The sequence below is a fragment of the Lampetra fluviatilis genome, chromosome 16, assembly GCF_964198595.1.
Source record: "Lampetra fluviatilis chromosome 16, kcLamFluv1.1, whole genome shotgun sequence".
Lineage (NCBI taxonomy): Eukaryota > Metazoa > Chordata > Hyperoartia > Petromyzontiformes > Petromyzontidae > Lampetra > Lampetra fluviatilis.
In genome coordinates, this window is record NC_136290.1 from 11,955,636 (window position 1) to 11,978,337 (window position 22,702).

General features: G+C 50.6%; 1 protein-coding gene across 1 annotated transcript in view; it reads right to left on the minus strand.

The window, feature by feature from the left end:
• The window catches only part of LOC144936542 (receptor-type tyrosine-protein phosphatase O-like), a 36,853-nt gene extending 22,911 nt beyond the window's left edge, over nt 1-13,942 (minus strand). The window contains exons 1-2 of the mRNA XM_078863734.1: nt 12,778-13,942; nt 6,345-6,468 (exon numbers count right to left, since the gene is read on the minus strand). Of these exons, the coding sequence (XP_078719860.1) occupies nt 6,345-6,468; nt 12,778-12,807 (154 nt within the window). The 5' untranslated portion in view covers nt 12,808-13,942. The remainder of the gene's footprint in view (nt 1-6,344; nt 6,469-12,777) is intronic.
• Between the last annotated feature and the right edge of the window lie 8,760 nt (nt 13,943-22,702).

The window sequence follows — 22,702 nt, forward strand, 5'->3', positions numbered from 1 at the left end:
ATTAATCGATTTGCTTGGGTGAAGAATCGCACGCGGTGTTCCATCGTTCTTTTACAACCCTTTGCTATCCATTGCTCAATGAAGGCCATCTCATGCTGTGCCGGTCATGTCGCGGAGAAGGGGGGGGGGGGTGTTTGACCATACTTCACCACGCCGGTTAAGTGCAGGTTGCTAAATGGGGGGAGTCCCTGACCGAGCTCAGTTATCACACACCACTGACGTGACCGGGAATCGAGAACTCGGCGTGACAAGCGGTTTCAAATCTCAGTCCGCTAACCGCTGCGCCACCGCTCCCCCGCGTGGTGCCCGACGGGCCGAGTCAAATTGTCGCCTGTGACCTGGCGATTGTCCCTTGATCGGAGTTGTGCAAAGGGAGTGAGGGACCTCCACTCTGCGGCGCTCAGCTCAAAGGGCAGGCGGGGGCTGCGTATTCCCGGCGTCGATCAATAACGCGATAATAATTTACAGCTCGTTGTCACTGCACTGCCGCGAACATTCATAACCGTGGCGGGTGAAACGAGTGCACGCGTAAGCGAGGCTTGCATTGAGCAACTCTCTTCGTTAGGCACATTGTTGAGTTGCTTATGATTATCATCATCATGCGTTTCGCTGTCCCAAAAAGCACTTGGATATTAAACGTATACGTCAAATGAGAATTGAGACGATGCTCATCTACTGCTTGCAACCTTGAGCCAGTGATGGAAGATTCCACGTTCCTAATGGCGAGGACGAGTCTATCCATAGGATAACCACCGTTGACTTCCCCGCAAAGTGATACTCGTTTTATCGACCTCTGAGGGATGATGGGCTGAGTCAACCCCCAGCCAGGATTGTAATTCGCAAGCTTCCGAATGCGAGCCACTCGCTCAACTCGAGCGCTGAGCCGAGCCACGTGGCCGGGTTAAACTGAACTAAAAACTACACTATGTTTTTTTTTATTTCATCAGATAAGGCGCACTGAGCCTACAAATTATTGCTCAATGAAGTGGATTATCACGTGGAAATTGATAGCAGACAAATACTCTAAACACACGTTTCTAAATGTGGGCGGAAAAACCGGAGGACCCGGAGAAAAATCCACGCGATCACGGGGAGAGAGACACGAAAACTCAAAATATACAGCAGGCGTCAGGGACGGGATCGAACCCACGACCATCACTGTATACCAGGCGAGGGACGTAACATATTGCGACCATGGCGCCCAGCAAGTAAGAGTTGAGACAGCGACCCAGAGATAAACCGCTGGGTACACCCATGGGAAAAGGAAGCGATCGTGTCAAATTAAGGGTACGCGTTCGCTGCCTTTAAACAGCGAGCTCGAAAGCCAGCATGAAAACCAAGCAGGCAACGCCCTAAATGGGACAACGAATGCCGATTGGCTGCTATATAATTCACACGGAGAGAATAACACGCTGGGAATGGCCACGCACGCTAAGCCACATGGCTTTAGCTATGCAACACACTCCCCCCCCCCCTTTTTTTGTTCAATGGTTCTTGGGCTTTCCAAGCGGGCTCCCATAATCAGCATAACGAGGGTAAACACGGGCCTCTGAACGCACACAGTGACCTGCTTACGTTCAGGCTATTTTGGTGGCTGGGCGTGACTGCGTGCGGGTGGGTTGGGTGTGGGGGGGGCACGTGGGTGGATGGATAGTTGAGTGGGTCGATGGTTAGTTGGGTGGGTGGCTAAGTGGGTTTGTGGCTGTGTGGGTTGGTGGGTGGTTGGTTTGGTGGATGAATGGGTGGATAATTGAGTGGGTCGATGGTTAGTTTGGTGGGTGGGTGGCTAAGTGGGGTTGTGGCTGTGTGGGTTGTTGGGTGGTTAGATGAGTGAGTAGTTGGGTGTGTGCTAAGATGGGTGGGTTTTTGGATGTGTGGCGAAACGGTTGGGTTCTTGGATGGGTGGTTCGGTGGATGGATGATGGCAGGGTGAGTGCGTGAGTTGGTGGGTGGCTGCGTTCATGTGTGAGTTGGTGGGTGGCTAGGTGAGTGTGTCGGTGTGTGTTGGCGGCTGGGAAGCTTGGGAGTGAGAGCAGTGGACGAGAGATAGAGACGAGGGGAGGGGGGCAGGAGAACGGCGGGCGTGAGCCGGAGCCAACGCTGGCCTCACGAGCAAGGCAGATGCAAATCTATTTATAAGATGGCTCTACATTTGTGTCGAGCCGCTCGTGACAGACCGCAGTGTTTACACGGGGCACCTCTTCCCGTTAGCGTCTCGTGATAAGTGCCGCCGGAGATCACGGCCAATTTGCTCCGCTCGGTCACGGGAAAACCCTGTCCGGGGTTTAAAAACAAAACCCGCCACAACGGCGAAAAAAACTAAAAAAGGAGTGAAGAAAGTTGGGGTGGTTCCACCGGTGGTCGCCTAAAGTCTGTCTGGGTGTATTTCGGCGTTTCATCGTGCCAGGAAAAAAAGACCGAGAATAACCGCACCTGGACTATTTATGGGGACTCATTAATCTCAGAGGTTCCGCGTTTACACGTTCACCAGAGCTGCATACAACAGTTGAAATTGGCAGCCCATCATTATCTTCTTGGTTCTTTCGGTAAAGTCACGTAGAAGGGAAATAATAAAATACATTTATTTAATTATGTTTTATTTTTATTATTTTATTATTTCCCTTCTACGTGATTTTACCGAAAGAACCAAGAAGATGAATCCCTGCAGTCACGAAAGCTTTAAATCGAAAAGCCCATCATTAGTTTCATTTGACTCCAAATTAACGGTGTAACGATCAGTCCAACCTCTCTGGCGATTCGATGAATGGTCACGAATCGGGGCTGCGATTCGATGGAGAAACAGGTAACCGTATATTCATGAACCTTTTCGCGTTGTGATCAACGTAGTGGCCACTAGTGACTGCAGATGCCACATGAATACATTGGATACAACATAGACAAGTCAGTGTTGCTGCACACAGACGAACGTATCGCGAACTAAAGAATGGACATTGCTCAATCGACACTCCCCAACTCTAAACTATCGTCTCTCTCCCCCCGACTCTAAACCCCGAACAGACTTGAAACAGATCAGTTGGTTAACAAATATCAGCGATCCCATTTTACACTCGGCATAAGAAATAAATCACGCAATGACATAATGTACTTATCAGGTATATATTATGCATCGCTTCGGAGTCACCGAAAGCAAACGGCAATTTCATAAATTTGTATTTATTTGAAAATTTTTGTCAGTCATCTGCACAGCCACTTTCTTGCAGAATTTACGGCTCCTGGGGAAATCCTGGCATGTCTGCCGAGGTCAATGCCCTGAAATAGTTGAATGGGGGGGGGGGGAGCAACGTGAATGCTGGGATTGCACACAATACTGCGGCAGCCTTTAAGTAACGCCAGCCGTGCCTGAACGATCAGAATTGGTGTTTGTTTTTCCTGAATAGTTGTTTTTGCTCATGTTCGTGCCTTCCCCCAGCCATCGTCGACTCCCTGCCCATATTCAATTGCGGGCTCACGACCTTTTTTTATTCTTCGTCTGCCCATCACTGACTGCCTCTCACTCTCTCTACAAAATAAATATGCCCACTTTGTTTCTGTGCATCATCGTGAGATGCGATCGCATTTTGAAGATAAACCAACCACAAATTGTGGATTAATTGCACAGCGTGGTGGGAATAACACTCAGACGGTGGTTGGGGATTAAGCATTCCGATTGTTGGAATAGAAGTTTGAATTAAATATTAAATCGGGTCTACTTGTCATCATCATAAATCATTATCGTCGTCTTTGAAATGTTATCACCATCATCTTCATTGCATTACATGCAATCATTACCATAATACCTTATGAATGACATTCCCAGCTTCAACATAATATATTAAAGGTAATCATCATCACGACTTGTTAAATATCATTACCATATTATCATTATCACCACCATCATCATCATCAGCAGCAATATCACCGGCAGATATATCATCAGCATAGATGAAATGTTAGTTTTCTTTCTCGCTATGGGAGGTCCGTGAAGAATCCAGAAGAAGGAAAACAAAACCCCAAGCTGAACAGGAGGAGAACATACAAACTCCAGGCAGATAAGCGCTCGAGTCGGGAATTGAACCCAGGAGCATCTTGTGGCGAGGCACTGCACTACCCTGCTGCATGTCCTGCTGCCCGCCCTCCTACCCGCCCTGCCACCCGCCCTGGTGAAGTGGCCCATTGAGGTGTATATTTTGACAAATATGCGGTCCAGCTTTCATGTATACGTTCCCACAACTGCCCGCCACCACTCACGCACAGCCGCTAGACATTGCTATTTAAAGCGGCCAAATGTTAGCAATTTCATTATAATTTCCTGCAGAGGTCAAGATGAACATTCCTCTGTGGCATAGCTACACACTGCAGCAACTGCTTGAGTGTATGCGTGCACACTGTGTGTGTGGAGGGCGGGGGGAGTAGTGGCGCAACGGTTAGCACAATGCACTACGAAATCTGGTGATTCCTGTGGCTGGCCGTGGTGCTGGCCACACCACTCCCTTGTCAGCTTTGCTGTTCTTAATGGGTGCTCGATGTATTATCCTTAATAGAATTAAGAGTGGATCTTTGTCTTTATATAACAGACATGTCAGAGTTTCCATACACCCGAGCCGCTATTCTAGACACAAGTAGATATGCACGAACGTATAGAAGCAATGCTGTACCCAGGTCGTCCTCATACGAACTATTTTCAATTATTTTCATGAGTTTGTTTTGCATCTCATCTTTGTCGATGTTTGTAATTGCAGCGCTCATATTCTTCACCATGATACTGTTTTTGTACCCGCGCATGCCTTGCGCGAACCTCATGTTGCCCTTCAAAGAGAGACTTTTGTGCCTCCGATTGAGCACAGTTGGCTACGAACGGTGGCGAAATAAGTTTAACGTACATAAGAGCCTTAATGGGCTCTCACCTCTGATGACGTTCGTGCGTGTACGTACGCGTGATTTGGTGGAGAGGTTAGCAGCATAGTCTTAGGTTTTTTCAGTAAAGTCACGTAGGTAAAAATAATAAAAAATAATAGAAGAAATAATAGAAATAAAATAAAAAAATAAAAATGTCCTACGTGACTTTACCGAAAAAACCTAAGAGTATGAATCCTTGCAGTTACGAAAACTTCAAATCTAGGTTAGCAGCACACTGCGCTACGAACCCGGCGACCTGAGTTCGATTCCCAGCCGCGGCTCACACCATTGGAGAGCGATACATCTGAACGAGTCCTGGGTACACAACCGTCCTTCACCAATCGGCACTGAGGCTGCACGGTGAGGAACGGTCCAACAACCCCCATTGTTCACAACGTGTGCGGGTGGCCTTCAATCAGGCGGTGGGTTGACAAAGAGTTCTAAATGCGCGCATGATTCGACTTGTTTTTTTACGGCAGTTAGTTATATATTGTTTTCGAACTGCGCTCTTCATCCATTTAAAGTCTACCGCGTTAATTACTTGGATGGTCTGAATCTAAGTGTTGTAAAAAATATTTTTAAGAAACACTTACGCCAAGTATGGATATTCCTATTTAATCGTGGAAATTTGAGTCATGTGATTTTTTTGTGTGTGCCTCCGTTTCCTGTTACTCTGAAGTCTCTTTTCTTTCTGCTTTTATTTTATAATATATGGCTGCACTTGTTTAACCCTCGGGTTTCTCTTGAATAGGAATGTTTAGTTTCAATGGGCCCTAACCCGATTACAAATAAAGGATGCGAATGATCGAATGAATGTGGTCTTTAGATTCATGGAATTTCACTCGAGATCCATCGAGATTCATCAATCACTGCCCAATTCCATTGATGAGTGTTTGCAGTGGCGTAGCTATATTGAGTGTGTAGGCGGTGCAACTGCCCCCAGGGCCCACGGTACAGAGAGGCCCAGGCACCGGCTTCAAAGCTGGGGTAAATTGGACAGAGAGTGTGGGGAGCAGGCTCATTTAATTCCTTGCACCAGGGCCCATGGCGAACCGCGCTGCTCTGTACACTGCGCATTTTGGTTTCGTGTGGAATGACACCGGAGTACCCGGAGGGGAAAAAAAAACACACACACACGTACGAGGAGGTATCAACTCAAAGGTTCACAACAATGAATTCAAGAATCCATTGCCTTGCTGCCATCTCGTGGCCACCCCGGAGGCCAATCAAACGAGACCTGGCACAGCTCGGCAATCTTTCAAGCCGTGAGCTAACCAGGCTCAGCGCGACGTGGTAAGTGATTGGTGCCAGAACGATGTGGCCACTACTGGAGCATGTTGGCAAAATACATTCGAGGAAAGCGGAAACAAACGACGAAACGTGCAGTGGACACCTTACGGGGTATCTGCTCATGGATCGTGATGATGATGATGATGATGACGGCTCACCTGGGCTCTGCACGGCCAGAAGGAGTGAAGGGGGGCTTTGCCCCCCGCTGTTGACGCGTACCCATCCGGATGAGCCCAGTCCTACCAGCGATCCGCTCTCTCCGTCGGCGCTCGCTACATCGTCCTGAGAGACACGCACAGGCACGCGGGGACGATTCATCGCACTGGGTCACGGTGGGTTGGTGAAGGCGGGGGCCCAGGACCGGTTCAGGTGTCACTCGCCACTGATGCTGGCCATGGCCCCGGAATTAAACTCGGGTGGCCGGGTTTTTAGTATCGCGCGCTATCCGCTGTACCACCGCTCCCTGGACTGAATACGAGCAAAGCGATTTGGATTCATATCGCGATGTCTAAGCGCGAGACCGCCGAACCGAAGAAACACGTGGTGACATTTAGTTTGCAGATGGCGGGCAGAGGAAAAGAAGGAGGGTCGTGAACTCGGACTTGAGCAGGGGCAGGAAGTCAACGGCGAGGGTGGCCGGGCGGAAGGGAAATTCCGGCGGAGGAGGATAAGCGACCTCCCGCTGAACGAAGGTCGACGCGGGGGTCTGACGGAAAGCCTCGGTTGTTTGAGCGGAGAGTAAGAGCGGGATGAGAGGAAAATCTAGGAGTGTGCGTGGAAGGGGAGTAGAATGAGATGAGAGGTGGGAGAGCGCGTGGAGGGGAGTAGAGTGAGGTGAGAGGTGGGAGAGCGCGTGGAGGGGAGTAGAGTGAGGTGAGAGGGGAGAGGTGGGAGAGTGCGTGGAGGGGAGTAGAGTGAGGTGAGAGGGGAGAGGTGGGAGAGCGCGTGGAGGGGAGTAGAGTGAGGTGAGAGGTGGGAGAGTGCGTGGAGGGGAGTAGAGTGAGGTGAGAGGGGAGAGGTGGGAGAGTGCGTGGAGGGGAGTAGAGTGAGGTGAGAGGGGAGAGGCGGGAGAGTGCGTGGAGAGGAGTAGAGTGAGATGAAAGTGGATAGGTAGGAGAGCGCGTGGAGGGGAGTAGAATGAGGTGAGTGGGGAGAGGTAGGAGAGTGCGTGGAGAGGAGTAGAGTGAGATGAAAGTGGATAGGTAGGAGAGCGCGTGGAGGGGAGTAGAGTGAGGGGAGAGGTAGGAGAGTGCGTGGAGGGGAGAAGAGTGAGATGAGAGGTAGGAAAGTGCGTGGAGGGTAGTAGAGTGAGATAAGAGGCAGGAGACTGCGTGGAGGGGAGTAGAGTGAGATGAGAGATAGGAGAGTGCGTGGAGGGGGGCAGAGTGAGATGAGGGGGATAGTGGTAGGCAGCGGCAAGTCCACGGAGGATCTTTAAAATCTTGAAGATGGTGAGGGCGATTTTTTATATCGATCTCGACACCGCAGTGAGCAGCAGTGGTGGCGGCGGCTCCTAGATTCGGGTCGCGGAAGCTGCGAACTCCCCCCCAGCTCGCCCAGTCCCAGGTGGTATCGGGTGCAGGTGGATTCATCCTCTCGAGCCCGAAGTCACCGAACGTTTGGCGATCGTTAGCGGCCTCGTGTCGAGCTTGCCAGCGGAGCAACCCTCCTGAGAAGGCGGCAGGTCTCCCTTACGAAGGAGACGGTTGTCTCAGTCGGGACCTCCGCACCTCGCCGTGAACAAAACATCATTCGTACGCGTCCTGCATTTACCGTACGGGTGACACGTGCGTTTCGTCGCATCGTGTTCACGGAGCGGCGGTGTTAGCGGCGAGCGCGTCGCGCTACGAACCCGGCCTCCCCGAGTTTGTTTCTCCATCAACGGTCAAGACCTCAGTGACGATTATCTGAACCGGTCCTGGGCCTCCCCTAGGTCGACTCAGCCTCAAATGAGTGCCTGGTGTAGCGGTGTGTAAACATCGCCACTCGGAAGACAAAGGCGGACGGGCGCGGTGCTAGCCACCCACCCCCTCGTGTGCCGAGCCGGCTTTCAGAGATGCTCGCTAACAGCACTTGTCCGAACAGTCTTAAGGCTGTACGGGGGATCTTTGTCATTCATGGTTGCATGCACAGACACATGCATTTACAGTATATACTGTGTATATTACTGTATTTGTATCCGTGCATATTAATACAAACTCTGTAAATATGTATTACGTGTCAAGACATACTCAGAAGTATTGTATGTGTTTCATAACGGATTTTTTTAGGGCTCAGAAATGTGTGTCGTAAACCCTCCCCCACCCGACACAGCCAATTGATAAAGTTGTCACGTGATGAACAATCGTGGCCAACGTATTACTGCTTCAGCAGCCCCACACCGGAGTGTTGTTGGAGAGCGACCTCACAACGTTTAACAAATGGCTTCAACGTTTCGCTGATACTGTATATGTTACAACCAGCATTATCAGGAAATTGCCACATTTGCGCAAATTATACGTGTGTGTGTATACACGCACTAAAACTAACTCTGCAGACCTATCTCAATCCACTGCTAGATGAAGGGCTCCTGAGGCTGTTTCAATCGTGGGAGTTGCTTGACCACATTTCATCCCTAACCACTGCGCCCACCGTTCCACCATAATAATAATGCAATTATGTTACATTTGCGAGGTGGTCCACATTTGTACGCGTTCTGCTAAAAGTATTCATCGCATAGCAATCAAGCCAAAATATGTAATCCACGGAGCTAGAAAATTCTGAAATTATGCAACGAATGTAATGTAACATGACGGTTCTTTTTTTTCTGTTTCATGCAGACGCACTAGAAAACATGCTTTGCCCACCACGGGCGGCTGGAACCTGGGATTGAACCCATAAATCTCAGCGATGGTGGCTCAAGTGTCTTCCTAAGTGGCACGTGAGGCCCCCTTATCATGCCACGCGGCCTCCTCACTTTAATTTGTTGTTGTTATTGCGACACCCACCGTCAGAGCTCCAGTAAGCAGAGCCGCCCAGCCAGGCCAACCCATTTTAAACATCGTCGCGGTCATCGGGAATATTTATAGACGGGCACCACTACGGACCATAGAAGACCCCCCCCCCTCCCCCTGTCTTCTGCACTTAGAAGGGCGATGGGAGACGCAATAGGATGACTGGCTATGGGAGATCAGAATCTTTATTTAGACTGCAGCAGGAATCCGATGAGCTCTGAAGCTCTCTTTCACACATGTCCAGTATGGGGGGGGAGGGGGGGTGTCAGCTAGTTGCAACAGATGCTACCCGGAGCTGGGAGGCAAGGAGTCGGAGCAAGACCGAGGATGCGAGATGGGTGGCGGGATGCGGTGGAACGAAGACGTGGCCAGAGGAAAGGCACGGAATGGAAGCACGCGGAAAAATCAAATACGGGCAGCCGACCCCGTCAAATTTTTCGGGCTTGTCTGGCTTAGAATGAGATCGTTTTATCTTACGGCCACCGCCGGATTAATAATAGTCACTCATTGCCCCGGTGACGTTGAGCGCGACGACGTCAACAGTCGATCTGTCGATGCGGTGGTTCAAGTTCAGGTGCCACGCATTGGAATGATTGATAGATCATGGGACCTCCTTTGCCGGTACCAAAATATGCTCTGACGTATGTCTTTTGATTGCATTCTGACCACAAGCATTGTGGTTAATGCAGACATGATTCCTTGTTAAAGGTTTCAGTTTGGTGTTTTGACATCTTAACACCTGTTTTGTTGCCGGAAAAAAGGGGGGAAATCTATTCTCATGGAATGATTGATGTAAGTTTTTTTGGTCACATTTAAATAGCGTTTGTTGGTTGTTAGGCTGTGTGCGTACGCGTTTTTGTGTGGTACGTGTGTATTTTTGTGTATGTGTGTGTCTGGGCCTCCCCGAGATCGACTCAGCCTCATATGACTAACTGGTGTGGTGTGTAAACATCGCCGCTAGGGAGACAAAGGCGGCCGGGCGTGGGTTCTAGCCACCCACCCCGTCGCGTGCTATTCCGGGCTTCATAGGTGCTCGCTAACATCACTTGCCCCTCCAATCTGCTCAAGGCTCTGCGTGGAGATCTTTGCATTTCACGTGCACATGTGCGTCATTTAAATGTCGGTGTTCTTGTTAAACTCAGATCCCCACGTGGCCTACGGAAACCAGTGACGTGATTCAGAGTGAATGACGACGAACGCCACTAACGTACCGCTTAACGAAACGACGTGCCAGTGTTGATCTCAGCATCAGTCCATCTATCGATCTGGACAACCCGCGTGCGCTTATTTGGAAACAAAAGTTGCCAGCGTTTGACTTGCCTCCAATAATAACCCATCCAAAACCGGACGGACGCATGCTTCATCGGTGCCTGTATTCCGCGCACCGCACGACTTAAATAAACACACGCGCCTTCAACGCGCGTGTGTTTATTATCGGTCACAATTAGCCATCGACGCAAGAAAAAAAAATGAACAACAAACTTCGGTTGGCCTAACCCAGGCACGCGTCAGTATTTTGAACCCAAAGAACGCAACGAAAGGGCAATTAAATTTGACAGCGCGAAGCTCGCGGTCACTAAACAGAGAAGTCGTTTAGCGACAACAGCGTCAAGCGATTGACGCGTCACCCAAGTGCGTGCTTGTGTGTGTAGGTGTGTGTGTGTAGGTGTGTGTATGTATAGGTGTGAGTGTGTGTGTGTATAGGTGTGGGTGTGTTTGGTTGTTGAGCTGTGTGTGTAGGTGTGGGTGTGTTTGGTTGTTGAGCTGTGTGTGTGTGTAGGTGTGGGTGTGTGTGTATAGGTGTGAGTGTGTATAGGTGTGTGTATGTATAGGTGTGAGTGTGTGTATAGGGTGGGTGTGTTTGGTTGTTGAGCTGTGTGTGTAGGTGTGGGTGTGTTTGGTTGTTGAGCTGTGTGTGTGTGTAGGTGTGGGTGTGTGTGTGTATAGGTGTGTGTATAGGTGTGAGTGTGTATAGGTGTGTGTATGTATAGGTGTGAGTGTGTGTATAGGGGTGGGTGTGTTTGGTTGTTGAGCTGTGTGTGTGTGTAGGTGTGGGGGTGTTTGGTTGTTGAGCTGTGTGTGTGTAGGTGTGGGTGTGTTTGGTTGTTGAGCTGTGTGTGTGTGTAGGCGTGGGTGTGTTTGGTTGTTGAGCTGTGTGGGTGTGTATAGGTGTGGGTGTGTTTGGTTGTTGGGCTGTGTGTGTGTGTAGGTGTGGGTGTGTTTGGTTGTTGGACTGTGTGTGTACATGTGAAGTGTGTGGTACAGGTCTGTGTGGGGAGACAAAGGCGGCCGGGCGTGGAGCTGGCCACCCACCCCCTCGTGTGCCGTACCGGCCTACAAAGGTGCTACTCGCTAACAGCACTTGCCCCAACCGTCTGTTAAGGCTACACGGGGGAGCTTTGTCTTTGGTTGTTGGACTTGTTCCTGTGCGTGGACGTGTGGATGTTTACGTGTGTGCACACGTGCGTTCATGTTTATGTTGTGTTCACTAGCAGTACTCTCCCCCAACAGCAGTCGACATGTAGGCTATACGAGTGATGAGTCTTTGTATGTTCTCGTACGTGCGTGTGTGACGATATATCTGAACCGGTCCTGCGCCTCCCCTAGGTCGGCTCAGCCTCCGCACACCATCGTGTCCCTTCACAGGGGCTGCTCGCTTGCAGCACTTGCCCCAACAGTCTGTAGAGGCTATACGGTGTGGGGGGAATCTTTGTGTTTCTGTGTGAGTGCGTGAGTGTGTGTGAGAGTGCGTGAGTGTGTGTGAGAATGTGTGTGAGTGCGTGAGTGTGTGTGAGAGTGCGTGAGTGTGCGTGAGAGTGTGAGAGAGTGTGTGTGAGTGTGTGTGAATGTGTGAGTCTGTGCGTGAGAGTGTGTGTGAGTGTGAGAGAGTCGGTGTGTGTGAGTGTGCGAGTGTGTGTGAGAGTGTGTGTGAGTGTGTGAGTGTGTGTGAGAGTGTGTGAGAGTGTGCGTGAATGTGTGAGTGTGTGCGTGTGAAAGTGTGCGTGAGTGTGTGTGAGAGTGCGTGAGAGTGTGAGTGTGCGTGAGAGTGTGTGTGAGAGTGTGAGTGTGTGCGTGAATGTGTGAGTGAGAGTGTGTGCGTGTGAGAGTGTGCGTGAGAGTGTGAGTGTGTGTGTGCGTGAGAGTGTGTGTGAGAGTGTGAGTGTGTGTGAGCGTGTGTGAGTGTGTGAGTGTGCGAGTGAGTGTGAGCGTGAGTGAGTGTGTGAGAGTGTGAGTGTGTGAGAGTGTGTGAGTGTGTGTGCGTGAGTGTGAGAGTGTGTGAGTATGTGTGTGAGTGTGTGTGAGGGTGTGAGAGTGTGTGAGAGTGTGCGTGAATGTGTGAGTGTGTGCGTGTGAAAGTGTGCGTGAGTGTGTGTGAGAGTGCGTGAGAGTGTGAGTGTGCGTGAGAGTGTGTGTGAGAGTGTGAGTGTGTGCGTGAATGTGTGAGTGAGAGTGTGTGCGTGTGAGAGTGTGCGTGAGAGTGTGAGTGTGTGTGTGCGTGAGAGTGTGTGTGAGAGTGTGAGTGTGTGTGAGCGTGTGTGAGTGTGTGAGTGTGCGAGTGAGTGTGAGCGTGAGTGAGTGTGTGTGTGCGTCATCTCACCGACAGACTGATGACGTTGGTCAAGTTCATGTTTTTTGCCGAAGTAAAGCCCCGAGTTGTTCACCGGGGGGCGTTTGGAGCAAACGTGGTTCTCTCTCTCCGACTTCTCTTCTGCTGCTGCTGGTGCTGCTGCTTGTGCTGCTGGTGGTGGTGGTGCTGATGATGTCCCAGTGACATCAACATCACCGTGGCCTCCTCCGTGATTGTTGTGGTGGTGGCGGTGATGGGGGGAGGTGGTGCTGCTGCTTTCTTTCACAAGTGGCCCCGTGCTCTTCTCGTGGCGTCGCTGCACCGAGCGCACCGCGTGCGGGAGACGGCGGCGGTCACGACATCACTCGCCGTGCCCCCGTTGCTGTGGCTGCCATTTGTGTGAATGGCTCAAAACATGGGAACGTGGAGGAGGAGGTGGTGGTGGGGGGGGGAGAGTTAGTGTGGGTTGTCGATGGTGGTTTGAAGGGGTAGGGTTGAGGGGAGAGGGAGTGGGTTGAGGGGGGGCTCAGAGCAGTGAAGGTTTTGGTGTGACAGCTCGAGTTACTGAAACGGGACTACGGGCGGTTGACTGAAGCTCCGTGGGTGGTGGGCTGGCTGGCTGGCTGGGAGGGTGGCTTGTTTGGGTGGCTGAACAGCGAGGATAATAAGGCTGAATTGGAATAAAAATGCTGAATTAGAATAATAAGGTTGAATTCGAGGAGGCTTTAGTATATTCTCTGCACAGAACTTCGGGGGTGGGGGGGGGGTCTTATAATCCGTTAGATGTGTATGTTGTATGTTTTGGTGTGACCACATTAGTATTTCAGTAGGCTTTACATGGTAAGTTAATTTTTTTGTACTGTTTTTGTTTATTTTAAAGTGATTTGTTTACCTGTCCAAAACGTTGCACTCCTATCGTGTTTCTGTACTGTTTGTTGTTGTACCGTTCTGACCTCGTGCCCCTACTGAGCATCCGTGAAAAGAGCTTCATTGCTCATCGGATTCCTCCAGTATAAATAGAGCTTCCGATGCTGACACCCTACGCACGTTTGAGGCGCGTCTGGCTTTCCGGAGCGTCTGATAATATAATCCCGAGAGTACGGTAGTGATAGTCTGATAGAAGAGTGGGTTGTGAGTGGGGTTGTTAGTTAGTGCGATTGGGTTGGGGATTCTGGAATGGCGTTGGTAGGAGGGTGATGGTGGCGGTGGCGGGGGTAGCGACGAGAGAGGCCGGCAGGGTGGGTCGGTGGTGGGTGGCTCGTGTGGTTGGGGGACGCGATGTTCAGAGAATTTCTAGGGAGGGCTAAACACGAAAGTTGAACCAATCCCATCTCGTCCCACTCAGCCAAACATCAACACCCCCACCCCCGCCACCCCCTTTGCTGACCTATAGGAACATTCTCGGGGGGCGTTACTCCAGCTCGACAATTATGATTCATCTTCGCCGAGTACGGAGTGGGCACGCTCTGTACGACCGCGCCCAGCCGGATAATGTTTCACCGCGGCTGCTGTGCCAGCCTGGGCACCCCCCCCCCCCAATCGGACAACTGAACCTTGTGGCGGGACCCCGGAGTTCAGATGTCGGATGCCATGCGAAACGCAACGATTGACCTCATGCAAGTGACCGTTTTATTCGGATTATAAGACGCTCCGGAAAGTACGACTCCTGACCCCCCCTCCCCTCTGCCCAATATATGTCCTCATTTGAGTACCTGGGCGGTCTGTGAAAATATCGCCACTGGGGAGACAAAGGCGGTCGGGCGTGGTTCTTAGTCATAACACCACAGCCCCTTGTGCGCCTTCATAGGGTCTCGCTAACAGCACTTGCCCCATCTGCTTGGAAAGACTATACGGGGGTTATTTATCTCTCATCTATGCACTACTGTGTACATGACTACTTACATGCATATCAGTAGTACCACGCGTGTAGGCGGTGCACACACACACACCTACCTACCGACGTGCACACGCCACCAATTCACACACACACACTACGCCACTCACACACAGACAGACACGCGCACACATCAACCACACCAATCCACGCACACCGCAAGAGGAATCACACCACATTCCAATTACACACACATTGCCCTATCATCCACATGCGCACAGTTCTTACATACCAGCGACACCACACAGTACACGCTGCAGATGGGCGCACACACACACACAGACGCGCCGTACTGCACAGACAGAACTATCCGTACTCGAACATTGAGCCAAGCAAGGCTGGCTCTGCTGATGAGACGCAGTCGGTGCAGCCGAATACTGGTCCACGTCGTTTGCTCGTCAACGCTGCTGAAATGATTCAATCCTCGAAGGCCGTGCGGGTGAAGGCTTCCGTAAGAAACGCAGTGACATGTGTCTGCTTACGTATGTTGATATTTATTTTCTCTCCACAACCTACGCGAATGGGTATTGCGAGTCATCCTAATGACACCACTTAAGACGTGATACGGTTACGACTTGGATTCGTGTCCTGTAGCGTGTTCACTCAGATGTGTCCCAACATATAGAAATATGTGGTATCAACACACCACTGACATGATTTATATGTCAACCATGCATAACCACGTACACACCCAACTCACCCTACTCACATGGACACCACTTAAGCAAACCCTTTCACGTACCGCAGCTGAACGGCACACGAGGGGAGGGGGGGGTGACTGGCCGACGGCCTTTGTCTCCCCAGTGACGATGTTTACACACCACATGAAGTACTCATTTGAGGCAGAGTCGACCTAGGAGAGGCACAGGACCGGTTCAGATAATCGTCACTGGTGTTGACCGTGAGCGGGAATCGAACTCGGGTGGCCAGGTTGGTAGTGCAGCGCGCTAACCGCTGCGCCACCGCTCCCCACTACTTCACACACACACACAGCAGCCATAACAAACACACGACCCACACCTCCCCCCTGACATATCCCACGCATTCACATGCACACAGCATCAACAACAGCACACACCACCAGTGCACCCTCACACTCCACTCACGTCAACCATAAATGCATCAATTGTTGGGGTATAGATCCTGTTAGCGAGCACTTATTAAGACCCAAACGGTGCACAAAGGGGTGATGTAGCCTAAACCACGCCTGGCCGCCTTTGTCTCTCTGGTGGCGACATTAACACTCAGCACCGATTACTCGTTTAAGGCCGGAATCAACCTACAGAAGGCCCAGGACTGGTTGTGGGTATTCGCCACTGATGTTGGCTGTGAGCGGTAATCGAACTCAGGTCACCGCGGTCAAAACACATTGTGCTAACCGTTGCTCCACCGCTCCCCCCCACATCAAAGCACGCGCGCATACACACAGACGCATCACCCACGCAACAGTCTGTCAGAAGGACACGTGCCTCTTTCCGCTCACAGATATGAGTCATCCAGTCATGACTCATAAGGGGTAAGTTTGTTCTAGTTTCTGGATACTCGTGAAACGCGCTGAAAGCGAAATCAAAGAGTGAAGGGGAAAATTAACTGCATTCGGCATTGAGCATGCTCGTTGGCAAAAACATGCATCTATGTGTGCGGCGTTTGCCATCCTCCTGGTATGTGTTGTGGGTTTTCTCCGGCTACTCCCGTTTCCTTCCACATAGCCAACACTCATTCGTAGCATTGGCCAAATATTGCAATGTAGCAGGTGGTATGATTGCAATGTTACAGCTCTTTGTCAATCCACCGGCGGATGAAGGCCACCCGCCGCCGTGTCGATGGTGTTGTTGTTGGTGGTGGTTATTTGACCATACTTCACCACGTTTGTCAATGCGTGTTGGGTTGAGGGGGAAGTCACAGATTTTAGCCGTGACTGGCAAGTGCGCTAACCACTGCGCCACCACTCCGCGGCATATGTAGCCGGACCCTTCTTGCCAGAGGGTACGTATTGAGACTTTCCGGGCTAGATAAACAGTCGTAATTTTAGTTTTACTTTGATCGTTATTTAAATACTCCCCATAGGCTCAGCAACAAACGACGTGAACTCCGACTGACACCCGCGCAACCCACACGGCCACAGTGCTACAATACGAAGGCGGAAGCGCTCATGGTCTGCCCCATCTGGACATCTGTGACAAAGCGCTTTACAGGTCATCGGATTTCCTCCGGTATAAAAAAAAATATTCGGATGCAGATTAACGCCGCCGGCAGCGTCCGTGATATTCTCGCGATGCTCTCAACGACAGCAACGCCGACAACTCGATACGAGGAGCCAGGTCGCTCTGAACCGATGTCAACATCGCGACGAACGTGAGTTCTATTCTTCTCTCTGCAAATGATATTGCTGCCACTTCTGGATGTAACACGTTGCAGTGGCGACTTTCTCTCTCGCCGGTAGGAGATTCCCTCTGGCACGGTGGGAGGATAAATCTGGCCAGAAATAGTCCTCAGCGCTTTCTTTTTTGTCTTAGGGGAACGGAACTTGGTCTGTGAGATGTCTCCGTTCCGTGGGTAGGAGGTAAAGTCCCCCCCCCCCCACTGTGTCCGGTCACTCCCCAAAAACGTTTTAGATACGGCTCGGAAACACATAAAGTTGCACACACACACGCACTCGCAAAGACAAAGATCCCCCCTATAGTCTTCCGAGACTGTTGGGGCAAGTGCTGCTTGCGAGGATCATTGAACGCGGTTACACGGCGGGGTGAGGTGGTCAGCACCACGCTCGGTCACCTTTGTCCCTCCCGGTCCTTGTGTGTGTGTTTTTTATACACCGCACCAGGTACTCATTTAAGGCTGGGTCGATCTAAATGAGGCCCAGCGGGAATCAAACTCGTATCGCCGGGTTCGTAATGCAGCTGCGCTAACCACAACACTATCCCGCGCACAAACAACGCACACACGGCACGGGCATATATTCAGGCAGCACACAAAGACAAAGATCCCCGTATAGCGTTTAAACGGCTGAAGGGGCATGTGCTGTTAGCGAGCACCTATGGAGACCAGCACGGCACACCCACAGACACACACACACGCGCAAACATCCACTGGGAGACCCTTTCCCTCGCTGGGCACTCCCGACTGCCAAACAGTTGAAGTGCCTCTCTGTGTCCGGAGTGGGTAGGAGGGGGGGGAGGGTGATTTCTCCGGTTCTGAAAGGACATCGGCTCTACACGGGGCGCCTGGAGGAAGGAGGGAGAGAGAGAGGTGTGACAGGCAGCGAGAGATTTCTATTATATATGAAGAGAGAAAGTGGGTTTATTTTTTAACATAATACAGGAAGGAAAAGCGGCATCGAATGGCATCCGACTCAACTCGAAAATGAAAATGGTCGTAAGAAATGCCCCATACACGCATCGAATGAATTTACAAAGAGGGGGCATGAAACGTCAGTTGTCTAAAAAAAAACCCCACTCAGCCATCAGCATTGTGATCACGTGGTCCTCACCACTGAACATGCCTTGCATTGCGCAAGAACGAAACTGACAGCGGAATACTCGAAACACTGGCCCCGAAAATTGTTTAATGTGATCGTCAAATGTTATTTAAACATATTGATAACAACTAAATACATCAAGAATGTATATCCCTTTGTCTATCCACAGCCGGGAAAAGGCGACCTCATGCAGTGTTAGTAGGCCTCGGCAAGGTAAGGTAAAGTGTAAAAAGCAACGAGCTACCTTGACCCTACCTTTTACCCTTACCCCTTGGCATGTCGACACCTTTACCCTTTACCTTTACCCTTTTACCCGGTAAAAAGGGTAAATTACCTTACCTTGCCGAGGCCTAGGTGTTGGCCATGGGGGTTATTTCACCAATACCTTACCTGCACACCGATCAGTGAGAGTTGATCAAGTTGGGGGGGGGGGGGCAGAGTCTGGCTCAGATGTCACCGCTGACGTCGGCCCTGGCTGGGAATTGAACTCGGGTCACTGGGTTCAAGAACGCGGTAACCCTAACCACCGCGCCGCTGCTCATTCCCATATTAATAGCAGACATAACAACAACGTACCCCAAAAAAATACCTTCGTTCGTGGCATTCTTAGTATCACTTCCATTACCAATGCATCTTGGCAGAAACGATTACAAGTGAATAGCTTAATGACTTTAAATGACGAGAAAAGGGAGCGGATGAGATACAACATAGAGAGGTGGGGAGTATGGCGGACAAACTGAACAATCACATTTGCATACACAAGGTCCTGTTAGTTGGTTGGTCCCAAACATATGTAGGGGTGCCACGGTGGCGACGGTTTAATCCCGACCCTGACGCCCGCTGTATATTTAGATTATTTTGCTGCTATAAATGAACCTCATGGCGGGACCCCGGGGTCCCATAAGCCCCCCCCCCCCCCCCGGCTCTCGCATGAACTGCGTTGCGACGTAATTGCACGTCTGTTGAAGACGAACGACACGGCGATCTATTCCTCTCGATGAGCTCTACACGATGCGCTAATCAACGTTTCAAAGTTTTGTTAGTGACTACGGCAATTTTGGCAACGACGGGTGCTTGGTGAAGAACGAGAGGATTGATTTCTGGTGGGTCGCGGCGTTTATGTGCGCGGTGGGACGGAGTCGCCAAATTTTAATTTATTAATTACGATTTCTACTTCCGTTTATTCGGGACCCCGGGGTCCCGCCAGAAGGTTCAATTAAAGTCCAAACGATACGCCACTTTGTGGAGTTATCATTTGTGGCCAGGTCTCTTTTTAACAATAAGTTAATACCCCAGTGGGCTTTGTCTGGTAGCATGTGGCTGGTTGAGTGCTGTATTTGTGGTGTTTGGGTGATTTGTTTACCTTTCTTGTACTTTTCACTGCTATCGTGTTTTTTTACTGTTTGCTGTTGTAACGTTCTTACCCGTCCCGACTGGACATGTGTGAAAGAGAGCTTTATAGTTCATCGGATTCCTCCAGAATAAATTAATATTCTGATTCTGATATTTGGAGTTTGCGTGTCTCTCTCCCCGTAGACACGCGCGTTTTTCTCTGGTTTCTCCGGTTTTTTCCTCTCCACATTTAGAAACACGCGTTTAGAGTATTTTACTGATATACATTTCCACGTGATAAGCCATTTCACTGGGCTATCACTTGTGGCCAGGTCGCTTCTGAAAAAGAGCTACATTTCCCACTGGGCCTTACCTGGTAACATAAAACATAGTTTACTTCGAGTTTAGTTCATGAAGGCAGGCCATGATTTTGCTGTTACGTAAAGACCGCGATCCATTCTACTTCATATCTTCTCCACGTTTGACCGTTTCCTATTGCGGTACAGCGTCGCATATCCGACTCACTAGCGATTGAAGGTATAGCCAGACAATGCGAAAACGTCAGAGGTGTGACCATCTTTAGCACACGGCAATTAAACCGTGCGTAAGTAGGTCACTGGACAAAAAACAAAGTGCAACTGCTCTCGACATGGGCGAACGCTTTTCTGTACTTTGAACTTAAGCGAATGCACGCGAGATTGAGAATACACGACTGGGCGTGAAAAGGTTGGATTTGTGAGCGTCTATTAAATAAACATATGACGGTTAAACATTGCACAAATACTGCGGCTAATAGTTCAGTGTGGATACGTGTGACGGTCACATATGCGACGCTGTATTCTGGGCTTACATTTCCCACTCGATGTATTCCAGCACGCTCCTATAGGCTGACTTGGAGTATGAATTATCGGCGTACAGCACTACCGCTAGAGTACAAAGTACGCTTGTCTCTAACAATCCTCTATTATTTTACCTGCCTGTATCCCTAGAATCCCACGAACGGGTTAATACCACGAGGACAAAGTCAGGCGAGTTGGATGTAGCGTGCCAAAATAATATCCGGACTGCCTGAAATTGTGCATTGCTACGACGTTGTACTTAAGGCATTAAGCCCACCTTGATGGCTTTATGCGGAGTGTTCCCCGCTGCTAGCTCCACCGGAATGCCCCCCTCCCCCACACACAGATTCGTTACACGTCCCACTCATTTAGAATGAGCCCATGGGCCAAACTTAGAGGTGCTTGGCGCGGCGGCGGCGGCGGCGGGGGGGTTGGCTGGGGCTTGGGGGTGTCGAACGAAACGAACCCACGGATTATTTTGGGACTGTGTACAGACGCGGCGGTGGAGCATTGCGTTATGTCGGTGGTAAACAAAACAAAAAGAAACCGATTTGCGCGAGTGACGTTAATGTGCGTGCGCGTGCCGCTTGAGACGAGGGTTGGGGTCAGAGGGAGGTTAGTGACGGCGGCGGTGGCGGTGGCGGGCCGTGGTAAGCGCTCGACGCGATTGCACAAAGTCCCGGCTTGGGAACATGGAGTTCCGCTCCGCGTTTTATTACCCCCCCCCCACCACCGCCCCCCACCGCCCCCCCCCCACACCGCCTGCACAGCACGCGGCTGTAATGGGACGTGGTTTGAAACACTCGGTCTGCTTGTTTTCGCTTCATTTCGGTTCTCCGGTCAACTCGATAGGCGTGGTAGCCACACCTAGGGTCTGACTCCAGACGCAACGTGGACGTTGAATCCATCTGTGCGGAGCTGTGAGTGTCATCCTCGAAACGGAGCAAGCGCTAGGCGTGGAGGACTGCACGCTCGTGATGGGGAACTTTGGAGGCAAGGGTTGGTGGACCAGCGCAGATTTGGTGAAGTCCCCAAACACACTGCGCGGTTTGAGGTGGCCAGAAGATTTCACAAAACCGAGTGGGTAATTCCACCTGTCTGTTTGGACCTTAGAGGATGTATCCCCTCTTACGTGTGCGCTTACTCCGGTTACTCCAGTTTCATCCCACATGCCACTCACGAGTTTAATTGGCCAAACATTTTGAAGCAGGACCCCCCCCCCCACCACCCTGAAAAAAAACCCTCTCGTGTCTCGGCGAGGCTTTCTTGGGTACTTGAAGGGCAACAGATGTAATTACTTGGTTTGTCCCATGGAGTGACTTATTCCCGTCCATAGGAACATGGCATTTCCACCACTCGTTCAACACAGTGAACAGGGGGATGAGCATATCTCCGTGCTCGTTTAAGGCGCCAGCTACTCTGATGGAGGTGTAAGATGTCAGTGGCATAATTGCAGAGTGTGCAGGCGGTGCAACTGCGCCGGAGCCCACAAATGGCAGGGCCCGAGGTGTGGAGCTAGGACTCCTGCCAACTACGCCACTCTGATGGATCTGTGGCCTTTGTCATATGGTCACAGGGCTGGACATGGATAAAGGAAAGCAAATGTGGATTTGGCTAAAGTGGCTGTGTCAGTCATCATAGGCTGCAGGAGTTAGCATAATTATAAGCAGAGCGGTGAAGGCTTAGGAGGATTCGAGTTGATGCAAGCATATGAAATTGGTGACACCATCACCAGCTTGCACTATATTATGCTGACGATATCACCTCTAAAAAAACAGGTGTATGTATCATCATCGGCCTTGATTAATCCATTGCGGGGATGAAGACATCCCTGTTCCGTCCCCGTCTCTCACGGTCGTGCGACGCAATAATCCATCTCGCACCTGCACACGAGATGAGATGATCTCATCGCTCCATCTCCACAGTGGGCTTCCTCGTGGTTGTGTTGTGTGTACGTTGAACTTCTTTCACGCCGTACATAGCCAACCCATGCTAATCGGAGGTGCGCGAGAAGGACAACAAACTAAACACAAAAATGCATTCTTAATGAAATTAGTTTTCGAATTTAGATTTAAAAGTGCATAGCTCCAGTGGCGTCCTAATATCAGAAGGAAGAGCGTTCCAGACGGACGTGGCTCCCACTGCCTCTCTAGTCTCGACCACCGACCGTCTCTCTCTCTCTCTCTCCAGCGACGTGTCTTGCGTAAGTCCGCTTACGTTTCCCCGAGTCAATATAATGTCTCGTCCTGCGTTGGCGCGGGGCGTTTACGAGTTATGACATTAGAACCAAAAAACGTTCCGTTCATATTTCCACGTAAAATTCTAACATAAAATGAGTCCATATGACTATGTTTTTTTTTCAAGACCAATAGTGCGCACATCAATATTCCTTAACGGTCAAAGTAGCGTCTG